This window comes from Medicago truncatula, chromosome 1, assembly GCF_003473485.1.
Source record: "Medicago truncatula cultivar Jemalong A17 chromosome 1, MtrunA17r5.0-ANR, whole genome shotgun sequence".
NCBI lineage: Eukaryota > Viridiplantae > Streptophyta > Magnoliopsida > Fabales > Fabaceae > Medicago > Medicago truncatula.
In genome coordinates, this window is record NC_053042.1 from 56376843 (window position 1) to 56396644 (window position 19802).

At 35.1% G+C, this 19802-nt stretch overlaps 1 protein-coding gene across 3 annotated transcripts in view; it reads left to right on the forward strand.

The window, feature by feature from the left end:
• Window positions 1-13967, forward strand: part of LOC11419593 (callose synthase 9) — a 42689-nt gene extending 28722 nt beyond the window's left edge. For 2 of the 3 annotated variants that reach the window (XM_013615050.3, XM_024773197.2), the window contains exons 37-52: window positions 340-459; window positions 1318-1433; window positions 1522-1605; window positions 1692-1804; window positions 2329-2381; window positions 2444-2620; window positions 4444-4491; window positions 4712-4870; window positions 5095-5208; window positions 5281-5369; window positions 6625-6783; window positions 7122-7224; window positions 7457-7576; window positions 8510-8560; window positions 8646-8828; window positions 13487-13723. In XM_013615050.3, the coding sequence (XP_013470504.1) occupies window positions 340-459; window positions 1318-1433; window positions 1522-1605; window positions 1692-1804; window positions 2329-2381; window positions 2444-2620; window positions 4444-4491; window positions 4712-4870; window positions 5095-5208; window positions 5281-5369; window positions 6625-6783; window positions 7122-7224; window positions 7457-7576; window positions 8510-8560; window positions 8646-8828; window positions 13487-13723 (1926 nt within the window). Of the gene's footprint in view, window positions 1-339; window positions 460-1317; window positions 1434-1521; window positions 1606-1691; window positions 1805-2328; window positions 2382-2443; window positions 2621-4443; window positions 4492-4711; window positions 4871-5094; window positions 5209-5280; window positions 5370-6624; window positions 6784-7121; window positions 7225-7456; window positions 7577-8509; window positions 8561-8645; window positions 8829-13486 lie in introns of all 3 variants that reach the window. The other variant, XM_024773209.2, reaches the window with a different exon arrangement.
• The last annotated feature ends 5835 nt before the right edge of the window (window positions 13968-19802 follow it).

The following is a 19802-nucleotide window of genomic DNA, read 5'->3' on the forward strand; positions in this document are numbered from 1 at the left end:
ACGCAATAAGCAAGTGGGGTAAGGTGACCCCATTTCCCCCACACTAAGTCCATGCCTATTATCTAATTATATATTTTGATTTGCAGCACATATAGTGAATTGCTATTTTATCTTTTACTGCTTAGTCAGAATGGAATAAAATAGACTTCTCATACACACATTAGCATATGTGACCCTCAAGTGATTTACTTATTTTTGGTCATCAAATCGAGTCCCCAAATTATTTCCATTGTTTGTGTGTGTTGGAATCTCTTGTTTGCCGTATTTTCTTAGGCTGCTCTTACATTAGGATTCCATTGCATTTTTCACTCCTTTAATTAAACCCTTTTGATGTCATAGGAAATATACTCGGTGAAATTACCTGGAAATCCCAAACTTGGTGAAGGGAAACCTGAGAATCAAAATCATGCCATTATATTTACGCGTGGGAATGCAGTTCAAACAATTGACATGAATCAGGTGATGGCTGATTTAACATTTGACACGAATAAGTATTATATTGTATTCCCTATTATGTATGTCCCTCCTAGTTGTATTGATCTTGTAGAAAATATATCTGAATATATTTCAAAGTTATGAATAAAGTACGTGCACTAATTTGTTTAAATAGACTATTCTAAACCTAATGGTATGAATATAATTATTACTAATAATTACAAACATACATGACCTAGAACATATATAATTCTCAGCTTGGAAACAATACTTTCAAAGTTGATGCTGTTCAGCCCCTTAGTCAGAAGATCTGCATGGTTGCCTTGGGAGGAGATATATGGGGTACAAATTAGGCCACTATCTAATTTTTCTATGATGAAGTGCCTGTCAACTTCAATATGTTTGGTTCAGACGTGCAGCACTGGATTATCAGCTATGCTAATTGTAAATTTATTAACACAATAAAATCTTACTGGTTCATCCCACTTTATCATTAAGTCTCCCAAATTGATCTTCAGCCATAGTATTTCACATTACCGCACTTGATCAAGTGGCCTGATATCCTTACTATGCTTTAGTCTAATCCACATTCCTGTTTACTTAAAGACAACCACCCTGAGTATGAGGGGATGATAGAAGTGCATGTCATGCACTCGGCTAATTTTATTGTGTATCATTAAGAACAGAGTTCTAGAACACTCCTTGAGTTCGTTTCACATTTGGTGTTAGTCTATTACTGATGGGCATGGTTACTTTGTTACAGAGTTAAGTCTGAGCTAACTAATGCGATTCAGAACATTAGAAATAACAATTTTAGATTGAGATTTTCTCTCTTATCTATACAATTCTCTCTATTTTATGCTTAACAGTATTTTATTATAGGATAACTATTTTGAGGAGGCTCTGAAGATGAGGAATCTTCTGGAGGAATTTCATTCTGATCATGGTCTTCGTCCTCCCACCATACTTGGTGTAAGAGAGCATGTATTTACTGGAAGGTATGTGTATTTAAAGTTTTGCGATTTGATATCCCTTTTTGACTTGATTTGGATTTATGTTTGAGCGAGTTTTCATGTTACTGTCCAGTGTGTCATCTTTGGCTTCATTCATGTCCAATCAAGAAACAAGTTTTGTGACTTTGGGTCAGCGGGTTTTAGCAAATCCTTTGAAGTAAGCCCATTTATTTTAAATAATCATTTCACTTGTTCATATCCAAATTAAGGGAAGCTGTAACATGTTAATTTTGATCTGTTCAGAGTTCGTATGCATTATGGTCATCCTGATGTTTTTGATAGAGTCTTCCACATAACCCGCGGTGGTATCAGCAAGGCTTCCCGTGTTATCAATATTAGCGAAGATATCTACTCAGGTATAGCAGTTGACTTTGCTTCATAGAATTTTGGTTGTTCTGGTGAAGCTGCAAAATGTTATAATCTCATATTCTGGTCACGTTCTACACTTAAAATGCTTGAGCTTTCTTGGAAATCTAATGGCTACAAAATTATTTTATGAATAATTCATTGAATAATAGTTGCAATTCAAGGTGTACCTATTCTAAAAGTTAACCATATTCAATGATTGTAGGCATATTACCATGTAAAATATGCTTTTAAAAAAAATGCTGGTGGTAATGGTATTTATAAGGATTTCTTGTTAGTACAACATCTCACCTGGTGCCTAAGGGTCACTACGCTATGCTACACATGATATTGGTCTTTATATTTGATATTGACAGTATAGATTACAATTATGATTCTGGCCTCATTTCTTTAAGAATCACTGAATTTTGAATAACCTAAACTGAATGTCTGCATTTTTTTTATTGCTATTTTTGATTGCTATTGTTTCCATTTTCCCCATCATTTTCTTCTTTGGTTTCTTGTTAATACACAGGATTCAATTCAACCTTGCGTCAAGGAAACATTACTCATCATGAATATATTCAGGTGAGGCTTGTTATTTAAAGTTGTATCTTCTACAAACCCACCTCTAATGATAAAATATACAGGTTGGTAAGGGAAGGGATGTGGGCCTCAATCAGATTGCACTATTCGAGGGGAAAGTTTCAAGTGGTAACGGTGAACAAGTCCTGAGTCGGGATATATACCGACTTGGGCAACTTTTTGATTTCTTCCGGATGATGTCTTTTTACTTCACAACAGTTGGATACTACTTTTGTACCATGGTATGCCATTTATGTGTCACATTTAATTATTGTTTTGATTGATAAATGCACAGGGTCAGGGATCAGATTGAAATAATGCTGGATGTAATCTATTAACATTATATAAAGGAAATACAAGATTTTTTTGGGCTGGATTTTATATTTTTCCAGTTATATCAAATTTGCTTTTAAGAATGCTATATTATTGGTGTTATTGAAAAAGATAAGAATTTTTATCATATTTGTTATATTGTTGGTAAAAGAAAAACATAGTTTATTGCTATTTAAAAGTCAAAAAACATATATACATATAATTTTTTTTTTTGAAGAAATATATATACATATAATTTAAGGCCCCATAATTTAAACGTGTTAGCACAGTAAAAAAAAATTAAATGTGTTAGCACAATAAAAAAAAGCAGACAGAGGTATCAATGCTAGTAAAGAATAAAGAAACAATATTTAGAGTTGGAGTCTCATATAATACTGATCCAAGTCTATACATAAGTATCAGAGTCAACATGCCCTACAATGTAAGCCGAGAAGATTAACAAGAAACAGTTGCAGCCCACAGTGAATAGTACCTTTGAGGTATCTGATAATCCTCTTAACAACAACTAAATGATGTTCAGGAAGCCTCAAGTTGACTGAGGTATCTGATAATCCTCTTCATAGACCTTGTGATTGTCTCATAGTGTTTCCAATGCACCTGTCAAATGAAGTGTCTGGGAGTAGATGACCAGCTCAATGTTTCTGTAGGTTGAACCCACATACCATGGGTGAAGAGATAGGTTTGGCTTTGAACATATTGGTCTTGGTAAAGGGGTCCTTGATGTGCTTGGTCTGTGAATGAGAAATAAATATCCAATTGGCTAACTTCTGACCCGTGAATGTTGGTAGACTCTTATTCTGATTGTGGTTGACAGATTCACTAAGTATGCTAACTTTATATTGATCTTACATTCACAAAGACAGCAGAATTGTTCCTCCAAAAGACTGTCCGTTTCCTTTCTTTTTCTACCACTGTAGTTTCAGATAGAGGCAAGATTTTTCTGAATCATTTATGGACTGAATTGTTCAAGTTGGAAGATACTAATTTTAAATTCAGTGCAAAATACCACCCTAAAACAAATGGCCAAACTGAGGTTGTTGATAGGTGTCTTGAGAACACAACCTCACAAAACCGGTTTTTGAGGTCATGATTACCCCCACTTATAAACACTTGTTCATACCATCTCTTATCCAATGTGGGACTCTTTAACACCCCCCCTCATGCTCATCACTATTGGGTTTGGTGCGTGGATATAAATGATGGGTGGCCTGATTGCGGAAATCTGATAGTAGGTGGCCCGGTGGATCTTGAACCAGGCTCTGACCATCTTAGAATTTGTGGTTGGACATAACACAACCCCACAAAACCGGTGTTTGAGGTTGAGGATTGGCCCCACAAAACCAGTTTTTAGAAATATTTGAACGACAACTGATCATAAAGGAAATAATACAATACAACCAGAAGTACATTATTAGAGAAGATACTCTCTTACTAGCCACATCTATAAAATTTTATGTTGTTAAAAATAAATTCAACATTTCATTAAGATAAATTATGATTAGCATTCCATACACATTCCATACACTTCAGATTAGTATTCAACTCCAATAATCCAGATAATTAATAGTTTTAATTCAATGGTTGAATTAACAAAATTCACATTCTATTTAAAAAGTTATGGTGTAACCGTACTAAAGTATTGTACCGGTGAATTTGATTCCTCATATATGTGTATATTGTTTGTCTAAGATCTTTTTCACTTGATGATTTTTTTTTCTGTATCACCTTGCAGTTAACGGTGCTGACAGTTTATGCCTTTCTTTATGGAAAAACGTATTTGGTAAGTTGGATCTCTTCATGCTATGATGTTTGTACATTTTTTAGCTTTATGTTACTTAAGTGAAAGAAAAAGATCAGAATAATTGAACAAAGTAAAGGAACATTTTTGTATACGACTCTTCATGCTTTGATCGTCTTGTTTGATCAGCCAGAAGAGTCTTATACTTAAGTAAACGCTATCCGTTTTAACAGAGCTAACTAAAGGAACATTTTTGTACTAGGCACTTTCTGGTGTTGGTGAAATAATTGAAGAAAGGGCTAAGATAACCAAGAATACTGCTCTGAGTGCTGCTTTGAATACACAGTTTCTCTTCCAAATTGGTATATTCACTGCTGTGCCAATGGTCTTGGGCTTCGTTCTTGAACAAGGCTTCTTGAGGGTAAGTGTGTCTGTTTGTATGGCTTTATCTTAATAGTATAACCAAAGAAAACACGGGAAACAAAATATACCAAGCCAGTGTTTCATCTCAAAAATTTGTTATGACTATAAAACCAAGTGCTCTGGTTTTCTTTCGCTTTTAATTCTACTTTTAACTTCTATATTGAATGATATTTTGTGAAAATGGATCCATCCAAAAAAGTCAAACTTTTTTTTTGTCTGCAGGCTGTTGTCAATTTCATCACAATGCAGTTTCAGCTCTGCACTGTTTTTTTCACTTTTTCTTTGGGTACAAGAACCCATTATTTTGGACGAACAATTCTTCATGGCGGTGCAAGGGTTTGTGTACCAACTTTATGCCCTCTTTTACTCCATTTCTTTTATAATTTGCTAATATGTTTGTGTCAACAGTATCAAGCGACAGGCCGAGGATTTGTAGTTCGCCATATCAAGTTTTCTGAAAATTACAGACTCTACTCTCGTAGTCATTTTGTTAAAGGGTGAGGCTCATTGTTTCTCTAAGTTGACTCTACATATGTGCAATATATTTTGCCCTTATCAGTTTACAGTTAGGTTTCTTCCTTGAGAGAACTATAGAGATCAAAATTGAGAGAAATGCTAGTTGTTAAGTTCTGTGATTTTCTGTGTATGATTAAATGTAAAATACTGCTTGTATAGAGTGATGAACTACAATTTCTTGCAAGAATGAATAATCAACAGTTACTGCATTTGCTGTAGCAACTCAAACTAAGTAAATTGAACAGGTGCCAACAGAAAACTGTACAAACAAACAAACGGCCTTACTGAACAGAGTAGCAGTGGTATTCACACTGCATTATGAGTACACTTATGCATCACCCCCTCCTCTCCTCCTGTTCCCCAAGAGCTAGTGCAGAAATCTGGCATCTTGAGTTTATCCCTTTATTTAAGGAACCTTGAATAAGATAATGCTCTTGAGAAGGGATATGCAAAACATGGTGATATTATTTCGATTTCTTTGTATGTATCAAAATAGTCGAACTCCATGTGTGTTAATTGGCTTGGAGGATAGAATTGTCTGATGAAGCAATTGCATTCCATCTGTTTAGTTCCACAGTAGTGGTAGCAAGACAATGATATTCAACCTCATTGTTAGATCAAACAACCTCTGTTTACTTCGAAGTCCATGTAAGATAAATTAAAAACATAGCCGATTTGTAATTTTTCTGGCTCTGGGGGCCATGCTTTGTATCCATTTTGGAGAGGCAACCACTTGTTCTTCCAAATGTTGATTGCGTGACCTGAACCAACTCCACAGACTAGCTCACTTGAAGGCCTTGATGTATGCTTTTCCAAGTATAACTTGGTGAGTGTCCATTAGAACTTAAGAAATTTCACTTGGGAAAATACCTAGTTTTTAGACAGTTTTTATTTTTTAATGGCAAATGTTAGTAATTTGTTGCTAGATTGGCTTTTTCCTCCGTTCGGGTTTTAACCCAGGACTTCCAACTCCTTATCCCTAGGCTCAAACCAGCTGAGCGACTCAACCCCCCCTGGTTTTTAGACAAAGAGTGATTAAGCAGTCTTGGTTATTTATTATTGCCCATCCTTATTTTTCAAGAATTGCTAAATTTAAATGCTATGAAACTTCTGAATCCCTTACCTCCCATTCTTGCTTATGAAATTATTCTTGTGTAGATTGCGTTGTCTTTAAAGTTCCTTATAAACCTATACCTTGAATGGAATAATCATAATCCTTTATCTTCTTGTATTCAGGTTGGAAGTGGTACTTCTATTGATAGTATATCTTGCTTATGGCTACAATGATGGTGGTGCACTGTCATACATTCTTCTAAGCATAAGCAGTTGGTTTATGGCTCTATCCTGGTTGTTTGCTCCCTATTTATTCAACCCTTCAGGATTTGAGTGGCAAAAGTAAGTATTATCTAAGCTGCCTTTGCAATGCCTCTGTTGAAATAGTTGCATATGTTATAAATATTCTTCTAATATGCAATTTTCTGTAGTTAGCGTTCTGTAGTCAGTTAGAGAGTTATACACCTACGAAGCTGTTAAGCCTTGATTGGCAAGTTTAATTCTACTCTATAAAGCCTTGATTGGCAAGTTTAATTCTACTCTATAAATAAGACCTCAAAGCTCTCTGAAGCTAGTAAACAAGAATTTTTTTATTCCGGCAATCTCACAATCTATCAACTTTCATTTCCTTTGAGGTATGCCTCTCATCTACTGAATTTCTCTCTTATTGTGTATTTTAGGGTAGTGGTAGACTTCCGAGACTGGACAAATTGGCTACTTTACAGAGGTGGAATTGGTGTTAAGGGAGAAGAAAGCTGGGAAGCTTGGTGGGAAGAAGAACTGGTATGCAATATTTTTCATACATTATTTTGAAATGTATTTCTTGCTTTTATTTTTCTTTTTAACCTTGTCATTAATAACTTTGGTCATTTATGAAAGAAATTGTCAGGAACTGAACTGCTATGGGGTTAACTAACTCATCATAGTCGACTAACTATTTAAGAGGCTCCTATCAGAAAAAAAAAGACCAATTATGACAACAAGATAAGCTATTTTGCAATTATTTCATCTGCAGGCTCATATCAGGAGCTTGGGTTCAAGGATTGCAGAGACCATCCTGAGTCTGAGATTTTTCATTTTCCAATATGGCATTGTGTATAAGCTTAACATAAAAGGAACTGATACTTCATTGACGGTATGTTTATGTCTCATCTGTTTTTCGTTTGAATTTTTATTAATTTAAAATATTTATTCTTTTGTTTCCAACTGTTAAATAAAAGAAGTTTTGTGAAATTACTAAGTTATGCTAAAAGAGTGGCTGTTTTAGCCTTAACCAGAGAGCATGTTGAACAAAGTCGTTCAGCTGTTTTAGTACGTTGGAAATATAACAAGATATGGCTTTGCATTTAAGAACGTGTGTGTGTGTGTGTGTGAGAGAGACAGTATGTATAAGACCTAATTTAATGTGCCAATGGGTGTAGTCTATAGGAAGATGCACATACTTGAAATTCGGAAGGGAACAGCAGAAACATCAATTAGTGCATTCCAAATTCCAACCCACGCTTGGAGTCTAGCTGAGACCACCCGAAATCTTGAAAACAGTATAGACTTTCAGATCCAAGAGATCCCTCCAGCAAATCCTTATTATTTGCCTGGGATTTTAACAAAATTGTAGAATGGGTGAAACTCAACAAAGATAGATGGCTGACACTAACAAGATGGTGTTATGTGGAAACCATGGCAGATTTTTTCGTGTTAGTTATTTGTCTGGGTGTGGAAGAATTGGCTTTACCAAGTAGGGTTGCCTTTAATTTGAGGTGGTTGACAGTGGTAGATCGTGGCTACCGTATTTCTGATAGTAATCTTTGTTTCTGAAGCCATTCTAAGCACATTGGATTTGCTGGAGGAGTAGGTGGCCAAGGGTCTATGTAACTGCAATGATGGTTCTGACATGGGAAACTAAATCAAGTAAAACTAAATCTGTAAAAAAAAAAGGAAACAATAGAAACTAAACGAGTTTTTTGCACAATACAACAGAATTGTTCCTTAATTTATTTTATATTCGACCTCTCTTACAGAATATGTGCAGGTTAGTCAACTGATTGCTTATTTTTGCCATTTTATACAGGTTTATGGATTATCATGGGTCGTGTTGGCAGTGCTAATAATTCTTTTTAAGGTGCGAAATTGAATAATGTGGTCTTAGATTACTTGTGTATGTTGCTAATTTTGATTCGAGTCTATCTTGTATCCTTGCACAATAGGTATTCACCTTTAGCCAGAAGATATCAGTCAATTTCCAACTTGTGTTGCGGTTTGTACAAGGATTGTCCCTTTTGTTGGCACTGGCTGGTTTGGTTGTAGCAATTATATTAACTGACCTATCTGTACCGGACGTATTTGCTTCTATTTTAGCATTCATTCCTACTGGATGGGGAATTTTATCGGTGCGTTCTCTTTTCCTCTGATGCAATGTGTTTATTAGTTATTTTATCTTTCCGCTGTTGGATCACATGCTTGAAATCAGTAGGTAGTCTTTGGAATCCTGCATTGTAGTTTGATTCTATGTGTGTCAAACTTATATTGCTTTTATCCTCACCTATAAATAGATTCTTAAGGTATTTAGACTATTTTGTTATTTGACATCTGGAATCCTACACACTTGTCCAGACATTTTTTGTAAGTGTGTTGAAATTTCTCTATAACTCGAGAGTAATTTATTTCAATGAAAATGGTGCTCCTTTTATAGGAGAGAATACAATTAATCAACTCCTTAATTTAAGGAGTGATATAATGAAAAATAAACAACCATTAAAAAATAGAATAACAATAAAAAGAAATATTATATATTTCAACACCCCCCCTCAAGTTGGTGCATAGATATCAATCATGCCCAACTTGCTTATGAGATGCTCAAAACTTGTCCTTGCTAAGCTCTTGGTCAAAATATCAGCTGTTTGCTGATTTGAAGGCACAAAAGGTAGACAGAGTATTCCAGAATCTAATTTCTCTTTTATAAAGTGACGATCGATTTCAATATGCTTTGTTCGATCATGTTGAACTGGATTATGAGCTATACTTATTGCGGCCTTGTTGTCACAATATAATTTCAATGGAAGTTCTACTGTCATCTTTAGCTCCTTTAGAACTCGATGAATCCAAAGACCCTCACAAATTCCTTGGGCCATTGCTCTAAACTCAGCCTCTGCACTGCTTCTAGCAACTACACCTTGCTTCTTACTTCTCCATGTTACCAAGTTTCCCCACACATAGGTACAATAACCTGAAGTCGACTTTCTATCTGTAATGGATCCTGCCCAATCAGCATCAGTAAAAATAGCCACATCTCTATCATTGGTTTTGCCAAAGAATAGGCCTTTTCCGAGGGCAGCCTTCAAATATCTCAGAATTCTATAGACGGCATCAAGGTGTTCTTCATAAGGGGCATGCATAAATTGACTAACAACACTAACGGGGAAAGCAATGTCAGGCCTTGTATGTGCCAAGTAAATCAATTTCCCAACTAACCTTTGGTATCTTCCTGAGTCGACAGGTGTGTCCCCTTTTTCCCAAAGTTTCAAATTTGGATCCATGGGAGTATCAGCAGGTCTACATCCACTCATACCCGTTTCTTGTAAGAGATCAAGAACATACTTCCGTTGCGACACTGATATTCCTTTCTTTGATCTAGCTATTTCCATGCCAAGAAAGTACTTTAGAGATCCCAAGTCTTTGATTTCAATCTCTGCTGCGAGGTTTCTCTTTAGTCTCTCCATTTCTGTCACATCATCTCCGGTAAGAACTATATCATCAACATAAACAATTAGAATAGTAATTTTCCCACCAGGAGTGTACTTTACGAATAAAGTGTGATCTGATTCCCCTTGAGTGTATCCTTGTTTCTTTACTGATTTAGTAAACTTTTCAAACCAAGCTCTTGGAGACTGCTTTAAACCATAAAGAGATTTTTTCAATTTGCACACCTTTGACCCAAATTTTTCTTCAAAGCCTGGAGGACCATCCATGTACACTTCTTCTTCTAGTTCACCATTAAGAAATGCATTTTTTACATCTAATTGATGTAGAGGCCAATCCAAATTCGCAGCAAGAGATAAGAGGATCCTAATAGTGTTCAACTTTGCAACAGGAGCAAAAGTTTCTGAATAGTCCATGCCTTATGTTTGAGTAAATCCTTTAGCAACCAGCCTTGCCTTATATCTTTCTACTGAACCGTCAGAGTTGTATTTTACGGTAAACACCCACTTACAACCCACAGTTCTCTTTCCAACTGGTAAAGTCATAACATTTCAAGTGTTATTCTTTTCAAGAGTTCTCATCTCCTCAAACACAGCTTCCTTCCACTTTGGAACATTTAGAGCTGCCTGTACATTCTTTGGAATTTCTATACAAGACAAATGAGAGGTAAATGCAGAAAAAGAGGAGGATAAATTTGAATTTGATACGAACCTAGACATGGGGTGCTTGGTGCAAGCTCTAACTGGTTTCATATGAGCTATTGGAACATCAAGAATAGGATCATGAAAATCAGGAGAAATTTTACCTTTACCTTTGTTTGTTTTTGTAAGTTGATTCTCCCTCGGTTCAGATTCATGACTATGCTGAGGAATCAAGTCTTCTACTACCTTATCATGGTTCTTTCTTCCATAAATTACTCCTTTCCAAGTTCCTTCAACTTCTCCAAACTTTCTTTCTGTTTCATTATAAGGATGTTCATGTAGTGACATTTGAATCAATTCTTGATTATCTTTAGGTTCCAAAGAGTCATTATTAGAATTTTGGTTTGTTGCCCCTGATTCTGTGACATCCTCACTCATGGAAGGAGTAGATTCATTTACATTATCTGGGGCATTTTCTATAGGTACAGATGGCCTAGAACTATGTGACATAAACATATTTTCGGAAAGAATTAAATCCTCAAAAAAATAAGATGAATCTTCATTTGATTTCCCCCCTTGAAGATGATTGCTCTCAAAAAAAGGTTTATTTTCAAAAAAAGTAACATCCATAGTTACCAATAGCCGTTTAGAATTGAGATCAAAACATTTATATCCTTTTTGAGTGGGGGAATATCCAACAAAGATACATTTAATAGCGCGAGGTTCAAGTTTGCCTATTTGTTTGTGTTCATGGACAAATGCAGTGGATCCGAATATTTTTAGAGGCAAATTGGCTGCAACAGAGGCAATTGGAAAGAATTTTAAAAAAGTTTCGAGAGGAGTCTTAAGGTTTAAAACACGAGATGGCATACGATTTATTAAATGTGCAGCAGTTAAAACAGCCTCACCCCATAAGTATTTTGGAACTTTAGTGGAAAAAAGTAAGGCTCTAGCCACTTCAAGAAGGTGCCTATTTTTCCTCTCCGCTATTCCATTTTGTTGGGGTGAGTTAACACATGTACTTTGATGAACTATCCCATTTTCCATAAAAAAAGTTTCCTAAAACTGTGTTAAAATATTCAGTTCCATTGTCAGTTCTGAAAACTTGTATAGTGGAATTAAACTGAGTCTGCACTAATTAAATAAAATTCTTGACAATTTGTCCTACCTCTGATTTTTCTTTTAATAAATATACCCAACAAAGTCTAGTATGATCATTAGTAAAGGTGATAAACCATCTTTTGTTGGATAAAGAATTAATCATATTAGGCCCCCAAACATCACTATGAATAATAGAAAAAGGTTTTGAAGGTTTATATGTTTGGGCAGGAAAAGAACTTCTGTGATGTTTTGCAAGTTCACAAATTTCACATTGAAAAGAAGAAAAATCCTTGCCAACAAACAATTTTCGAAATACAGTTTTTAAATATTTGAAACTTGGGTGGCCCAATCTTAAATGCCACAACATAACATCATCCTTATTATTTGAAACAAAAAAGGATTCAGAGAAAGAACTTATTTGTCCAAGTTGATGTCCAGTTTCAAGTTTATCTTCAAGGTAGTAGAGTCCTCCGTTCAGCTTAGCATTGCCAATCATCTTCCCCGAGATTGAATCCTGAATCAAACAATGAGTATCAAAAAAATGAGTTTGACACCTTTTATCCTGGATTAATTTACTGACAGACAATAGGTTATACGACAAATTTGGGACATGTAAAACATCTTGGAAGAGTTAATAATGGAGAAATAATGACAGAACCTTTTCCTGCCACGGCTGAAAGAGAACCATCGGCAATCTTAATTTTTAAATTACCTGCACAAGGACTATATGAAGAAAACATACTAGACTCTCCTGTCATATGATCGGTAGCACCTGAATCAACAATCCAAGTACGACTTGGTTTGACACTAAGAAGGGCTGACTCTAAAAAATTATCTTTTTCGGCAATGGAACCGAAAGAAAACATACGGGAAGTAGTTTGAGACTCAAGAATATTGTACAGTTGTTCATTGGTGGATGGAAGTGAGTTTGAGGAAGACTGCTGCCCTTGATGAGAAGTATCTTGGAGTGCAAGACCTTCGGTTGACGAGTTAAAAATTGTCTTACCCATCATCACCCTTTGCCGCGCCTTCTCTCTTCGGGTCTTTGATTTATTCATCCCCTTAATTTTCACTCTTTGATCCGACTCAAATACTGCAAACTACTAAGTTTGAATTTATTTTTTTTCCAATGAATAGTGACGAGTGAACAGTAACCGCGTATGAACAGTGCCGCTGAGATGAATAGTGTGAACAGTACACGCGGTATGAACAGTACTGACGCTGGATCTGAAAACCCAGTAAAGAAAAAAAATGTAATGATGGTGGCTAGGGTTTATGCGGAAGCAAAGCCCCAAAAAAATTGGGGGCTCTGATACCATGTTGAAATTTCTCTATAACTTGAGAGTAATTTATTTCAATGAAAATGGTGCTCCTTTAATAGGAGAGAATACAACTAATCAACTCCTTAATTTAAGGAGTGATATAATGAAAAATAAACAACCATTAAAAAATAGAATAACAATAAAAAAAAATATTATATATTTCAACAAAGTGGCACACTATTCAATGTGCTGAAAGGGAGCTGATTTGGTATCAATGGTTTTAATATCTCAATTGTATGCATTTGCATCACTCTGATTCCTAAATGTTGATTGTCCTTTGTATAGATTGCTGCTGCATGGAAGCCTGTGATGAAAAGGCTAGGACTATGGAAGTTCATTCGGTCGCTTGCACGTCTATATGATGCTGGCATGGGAATGCTCATCTTTGTGCCCATTGCATTCTTTTCGTGGTTTCCATTTGTATCGACATTCCAAACTCGCCTGATGTTTAACCAGGCTTTTAGCCGAGGGTTAGAAATTTCTTTAATCCTTGCTGGGAACAATCCCAATACTGGGATATAGTTGTACTTGGCTCATGCCATATACCGAATCAAAATGTATGATGTATTTTTTGTTTAGTAGTCAGTAATTCTTGTAGGTAGATTATTTTGTAAGGTATCTTTAGCATTGTGAATAGTGATGTATAATCATTCTTTCAGTTTATGCCATTTAATCGGGTTTTTGCACAATTTTGTGTAATATTAGCAATTTCAAGACAAATGTTGGAACTGCCTAATTGTAGTGGATGTTGTTTGCTTGATTTCTATTATTCCCGCCACCTCTTCCCAAGAAGAGAATCCCAGGTTTGTTTAGGAGGGGGGCCTTGTGTATGTATAAAGCATTGAATTTGGCAGAATGTATTGAATGACTTGGACCATAAGTTATATGATCTTTGCATATCTGATTCTTTTAAAAACGCTGTGTTGATAACAATCATTACCGTGAAAAGGTATTAGGACCCAAAAAATGAGATAAGTAACAGTATTAGGACCCAAAAAATGAAACAGTGGTTCGATCCCTGCAAGCCAAATTCCAGGAGAAATTTCTCTTCCTATCATTGTGAAACAGTATTATGTTTTATTTTTACTTGAAATATTTTAATAATTTTAGTTCGGTAGTTACATATATGAAATTATAAATATTTAATTGTAACAAAAAAAAGACACAATGCGGTTGAATGATGAGTTTTTACAATTTGCTTACACTCAAAAAAAAAAAAAAAAACAATGTGCAGCTATAAAATGTAAAATCCAAAATTCCCAAATCTGTTGAATGATGTTGAGCGCATATGTGGTGTCCGGCAGCTTGATCGAGCTGCAGAATCGGAGCGAACGGTGCGGGGCTACCAACGCGGCTAGGGTTTCAGAAACCCTTTTCCTCGCACTAGACTTTCCACCCGTGCTGTCGCACGGGTCATATACATTGTAGATGTAGTATACAAAAACAAATCTCAATGCCTATGAAAGAGAATGAAATATGTGGTCCCAAATATATGCAGATGTTGGAATCCGAACCTCAACACCACACTTATTCACCTTAAAAATATTAATTTTTATCAATCGTGTGTTACTTCATTTTTTTATTAAAATTATATGTCAATGTTATATTAATGGTATGTTACTTCATCTTTTTTTTTTTTTTTTTGACAATGTTGCTTCATTCTTTTGTAAAAATTATATGTTAATGTTATATTATGTACCTAAAAATAGCTCATTCTTAACCTCAACATGTAAAATGTTCTATTTAAAAAATTTTCCTTTTATCGAATATTTGGCATTTACCGTAAATGATACCCTTTAACTGTTTGTTGAAATGTTTCTTCCACCTGTTTATATAGATTGCAAAATTCTGGTGCATTTTGTGGTAGATATTTAACAAAGAGAGTTTAGTTCTAATTTGGATGAAAAGTGTAATATTAACAAAAAAAATGTTGCTATAATATTTCAAAACCCTTTTATTCCAATAGGGCGATTTGTTTTGGTGAAGAAATAGGGCGATTTGTTTTGAAGAAATAAGGGAAATAAAGCGATGCCGATTTGCTTTGTTCATGAAAATAGGAGATTAGGTGTGAGCATTAGGGTTGTTCATGAAAATGGGAGATTAGGTGTGAGCATTAGGGTTAAAACAATAAAATCATGAATAGGGTTTAGGTTAAAATTAGAGCTTACGGGTTAACTTTAATATATAAGAAGATTTCTCATGTGGCGTTTCTCTAATCCCATTCTCTTTTGAAATTGTTTGGGTTTGAACTGATATGTTTTAAGGTGAAAGCTACCCTTTCACATAGATGTTCGTCCTACAGTTATCAAGCAAATTAAGCCCCATCTTTTTACCCATCAACTGTAAATTTTAAGGATATCATATTTCTTCTTCAAATATACTATGTTTTGTTATGCTATCATATACTCCCTCCATCCCAAATTGTATGTCGCTTTGGAAGGAAAAAAAATTGTCCCAAATTATATGTCGCTTTACAATACCAATGAAATATTAATGTTATTTTTCATATTATATCCTTAACTATTAATTACCCTCTCTTCTTTCAATTATTTCATTTATCTTTTCCATACCATTTATTAAGGATAATTTTGTAAAACAGCTCATAATTTCTCTTCCCCACACAATATTAATTACATTTCTTAATATGTGTGAAATGGCCAAAACGTCATACAATTTGGAACGGAGGAAGTATCAGCAAGTCAATAAGTTTAACTATGTCGCATATTCCTAATACAATTTACATGGTTCATGTGATAGAAGTAAAGTTTGTCTTAAACGTTCCCCTCTCTTTTATTTAATACTCTCTTTGTCCCGCAATAGATGATCATTTGAAAATGTGGAATTTTGACCTAACTTACTTTGACTGTATTTTTCTACTATAATATACAAAGATAAATAATATCATATAAGATGTCGTTAGATTCGTCTCGATGAGTATTTTCAAAATATCAAATTTTCATAATTTTTTCTAATATATTATTCAATATATTTAAGCTCAAAGTTATGCATTGACATGTATAATAAGGTCAATTGTGTCAAGTATTATAGTAGGATGGTGGGAGTACTATTTTTTTCTCTTCCAAGATTTTGTCTAGATTTTGTCTTATAATACAATCAACGTATCAACAAGTCAACAAGTTTAAATGCATCACATATTACCAATATAAAAAATTTACGATATTCACATGATAGAAGTACTATCTTAAATTTTACTCTTTCTTTTGATGCATCTTTAATACTACCTTTGAGTATTCTCTTTCCCCTACAACTCTGTATATGACAACCAGTTATTTGAATTTCATTCATTTACATTGCATTTTTTTAAATTTCCAAAGTTCAAGATATATTTTTCCACTGATACACTTGAGGTTCTAACTTAACGGTAGGAGTTTAGCTTTTTAACTTCAAGATACAAAGTTCAAATCTCTTTTGGTATGGTTATATAAAATGTTGATTAATGTCCCTTTAATTGATAAAAAAAATCTCTTTCTCCGACTAGTGGAATAAATGGAACGAGTATAAGGGCTAGTTAGTAGGTGAGTTTTCTAAGTGTGAAAATTGTAGTAAGCAGTAGTTAAGCTCTCAAGCGAGTAAGTCGTTTGTTTAGTTGATAATCCTGTCCAGTAAGGGAAGTAAGTAGAGTCAATAGAGTTGAGTAAGTCCTTGTTTCTTTCCCTTTTACGTTGAGGGAGCTAGTAATGTAAGTGCTCGTCATGAAGATAGTATAGAAGAATAGAATTATGTTATTCTCCGAGCATATTTCGCTCCCATCCAGCAAAACTGACTAAAATACCTTTACGTTAGTTAACTAACGCAAGTATAAAATTAACATGACTTAAAATTTCTTTTGTTTTACACATGTGTAACTTAAATCACACCGCATGAGTTAACTCACGCAGGTGTTACACCCCGCGTGAGTTTGCTAATTCACAAAGGCATAGGAAAAAGTTGCTTTAGTACTAGCGAGTGAAAGACTTGCTAGAGGTAGTGAAATGATTGATGATATAGTATTTACTTTAGGAACAATTTTGTTTTATATATATTGATTGGGTGATTGGCTAATTGCATCCCAATCTTTAACGCTTACCTATCTTTTTAAGTAAATGTTATTTGGAGTGGTGATTATCGGTGAACAAAACCATCTTTAACGATTACAAACCCTTGGTATATCATTTAGTGTGGATCTGTGACTGTTTATCTCATTGGAATCGTACTTCTAAAATACCAACTATAAAGAGAACTTGGCTTTTTGCTTGATTTTCCCAAGGGTTGTCTGTTTAGTCTTTTTAATGATTTCACATTTTAATTTTTCTTTACTTTCTAGAAGGGTACATCCATGTCAAACCACTTTTTATTCTTGTTATAAGTCCTTGTAGATGAGTTATGATGCTACCAAAAGCAACTTTTTCACTCGCTAATACTAAAGCAACTTTAGCGTGAGTTAACTCACCCGGGGTGTAACACCTGCGTGAGTTAACTCATGTGACGTGACTTAAGTCACACATGTGTAAAATAAATGAAATTTTAAGTTATATTAATTTTACACTTGCGTTAGTTAACTAACGCATGAGTATTTTTGTCAGTTTAGTTGGGTGGGAGTGAAACTTGCTGGGAGAAGAGCAGAATTCAGGAGAATATAGCACGCACGAGCGGGGAAGCCCATGAAATTGGTTTCAAGCCCTTTTAACGGCCGTTTAAGGTAGGTCTCATAAGTTAAATTTAAGGAAGATAATATGTGTAAGTTATAATCACTAAAAAAAGCTTTTTTCACTAATTTGCTCAAATGTATCAATGATCATAAAAAATACCAAGTATAATTGTATCATATATTATCAATACAACTTAAAAGTTTCACAGCATGTAAAAGGTGTATTATCTTGTTGGTGTAAAAAGATCATGAGCGACCAAAATTACAATTATGAATATCATGAGACATGCAAAGTTTAAAAGATCATGAGTTTAAAAAGGAAAAAAAAAAAGCCACACGGTCTAATATTTTCCGAAAACTAAATGTGTCCTACTAAATTGTGGGGATCTTATATAAATTTATTTTATTATAAAGTTAAGAGGAACAAAGGGAGATAAGGAAATAAAATAAAAAAAAAAAAAAGATATATGCGGAATCAAGGTCCCGTTTTCTACAACTATATACCCATTTATTTTACACTGGTGTGATGTTATCTTTACAATTTTAATTCAAGATTTTACAATTGCAATTCACGTCTTGCTCGACTAAGAAGGAGGCTAAGCTACCCATTTGTGAGTATAATTTTTTGAAAACATCAAAATGGAATATATAAACATAGGTAGTGGAACCATTTCAGCACAAGATGTACTGGAAGGCCACCCCTTAAAAAGAAAAGTCAAACAATATTTACAAAATTACGGTCAGTCGATACCCAGACATAACATAGGGTCCGACCACCACATCTGAGTGTCATGCACAAACAAGACATTATTAGCTTGTACCACCGTAAAGAATGAAATTTAATCTTTTATAATAATTGATCAATGGTAGTTTGAATATTATTAAATATTCTATTGTTACGTTCATTCCAAACTACCCAGACACAAAGTAATCACAGCAGCTGAAGAAAGGATTTGCGCTTCCTCGAGTGACCTGTACAATGAATGAATTGAAGGAAATGGTCACAGATATCAATAGAGTTAACACTAGAAACACCAATCCACGACCGGATTTGCCCCCATAAAGGGCCGAAGCTAACTCGGCATTGAGCATACCTCTTCTGACAAGATTTGTCCTGGTTGGTAACCTGTCCCGCAGCAACCGCCATGCAAAAATGGATACCTTCAGAGGAACCTGCTTATGCCAGACAAGATCATTCGTTCCACCCACTGGAGGGTCGTTTGGAGTAGTCAAAATTTGATAAACGCCACTCACAGTGTAACCCCCTTGGATGTCTGGGTTCCACTGCCACCTGTCAGAAATGTCAGTCTGCAAAACAAAATCATTAAGAAGATGCCTACACTCCTCCACCAACTCCTCCTCCCACGCCCATAACCTCCTCCTCCAACTCCAAGCCTCCCCCTTTCTTCCCACCCTAGAGAAAACACTTCAGCCACCGTACACAACTTATTATCTGTTAAATCAAAAAGGCGACTAAACCTTGTGCGTAACGGCACATCTCCCAACCACCTATCATGCCAAAACAAAGTACTAGTTCCGTCCCCCACCCTTTTCGACACCCTCTCTGCAAACCAACCCCCATTCGTGTCTCCTATTCCATCCTTAATCTTCGCTATCTCCCTCCACCAAGAAGAATCACTCCGACCCTCTACCACCAACCTCCCAGCCTCCTCACCATACCGCGCCACCAACACCCTATACCAGAACCCCTCTCTATCCACCAACATCCTCCAACACCATTTTCCTAATAAAGCACAATTAAATTCCCTTAATTGCCTCACTCCTAATCCTCCAAACTCCTTTCGTAGACAAACCGAGCTCCAAGCAATTCAGGAAATTTTCCTGTAATGATCAATAATTAAATGACCGTCTTACAATTTTTATAGAAAGATATGTTTTTGGAACGGTTAATAATGTTATTTTAGCTCATTTTTAATAAATGGAAGATAAATT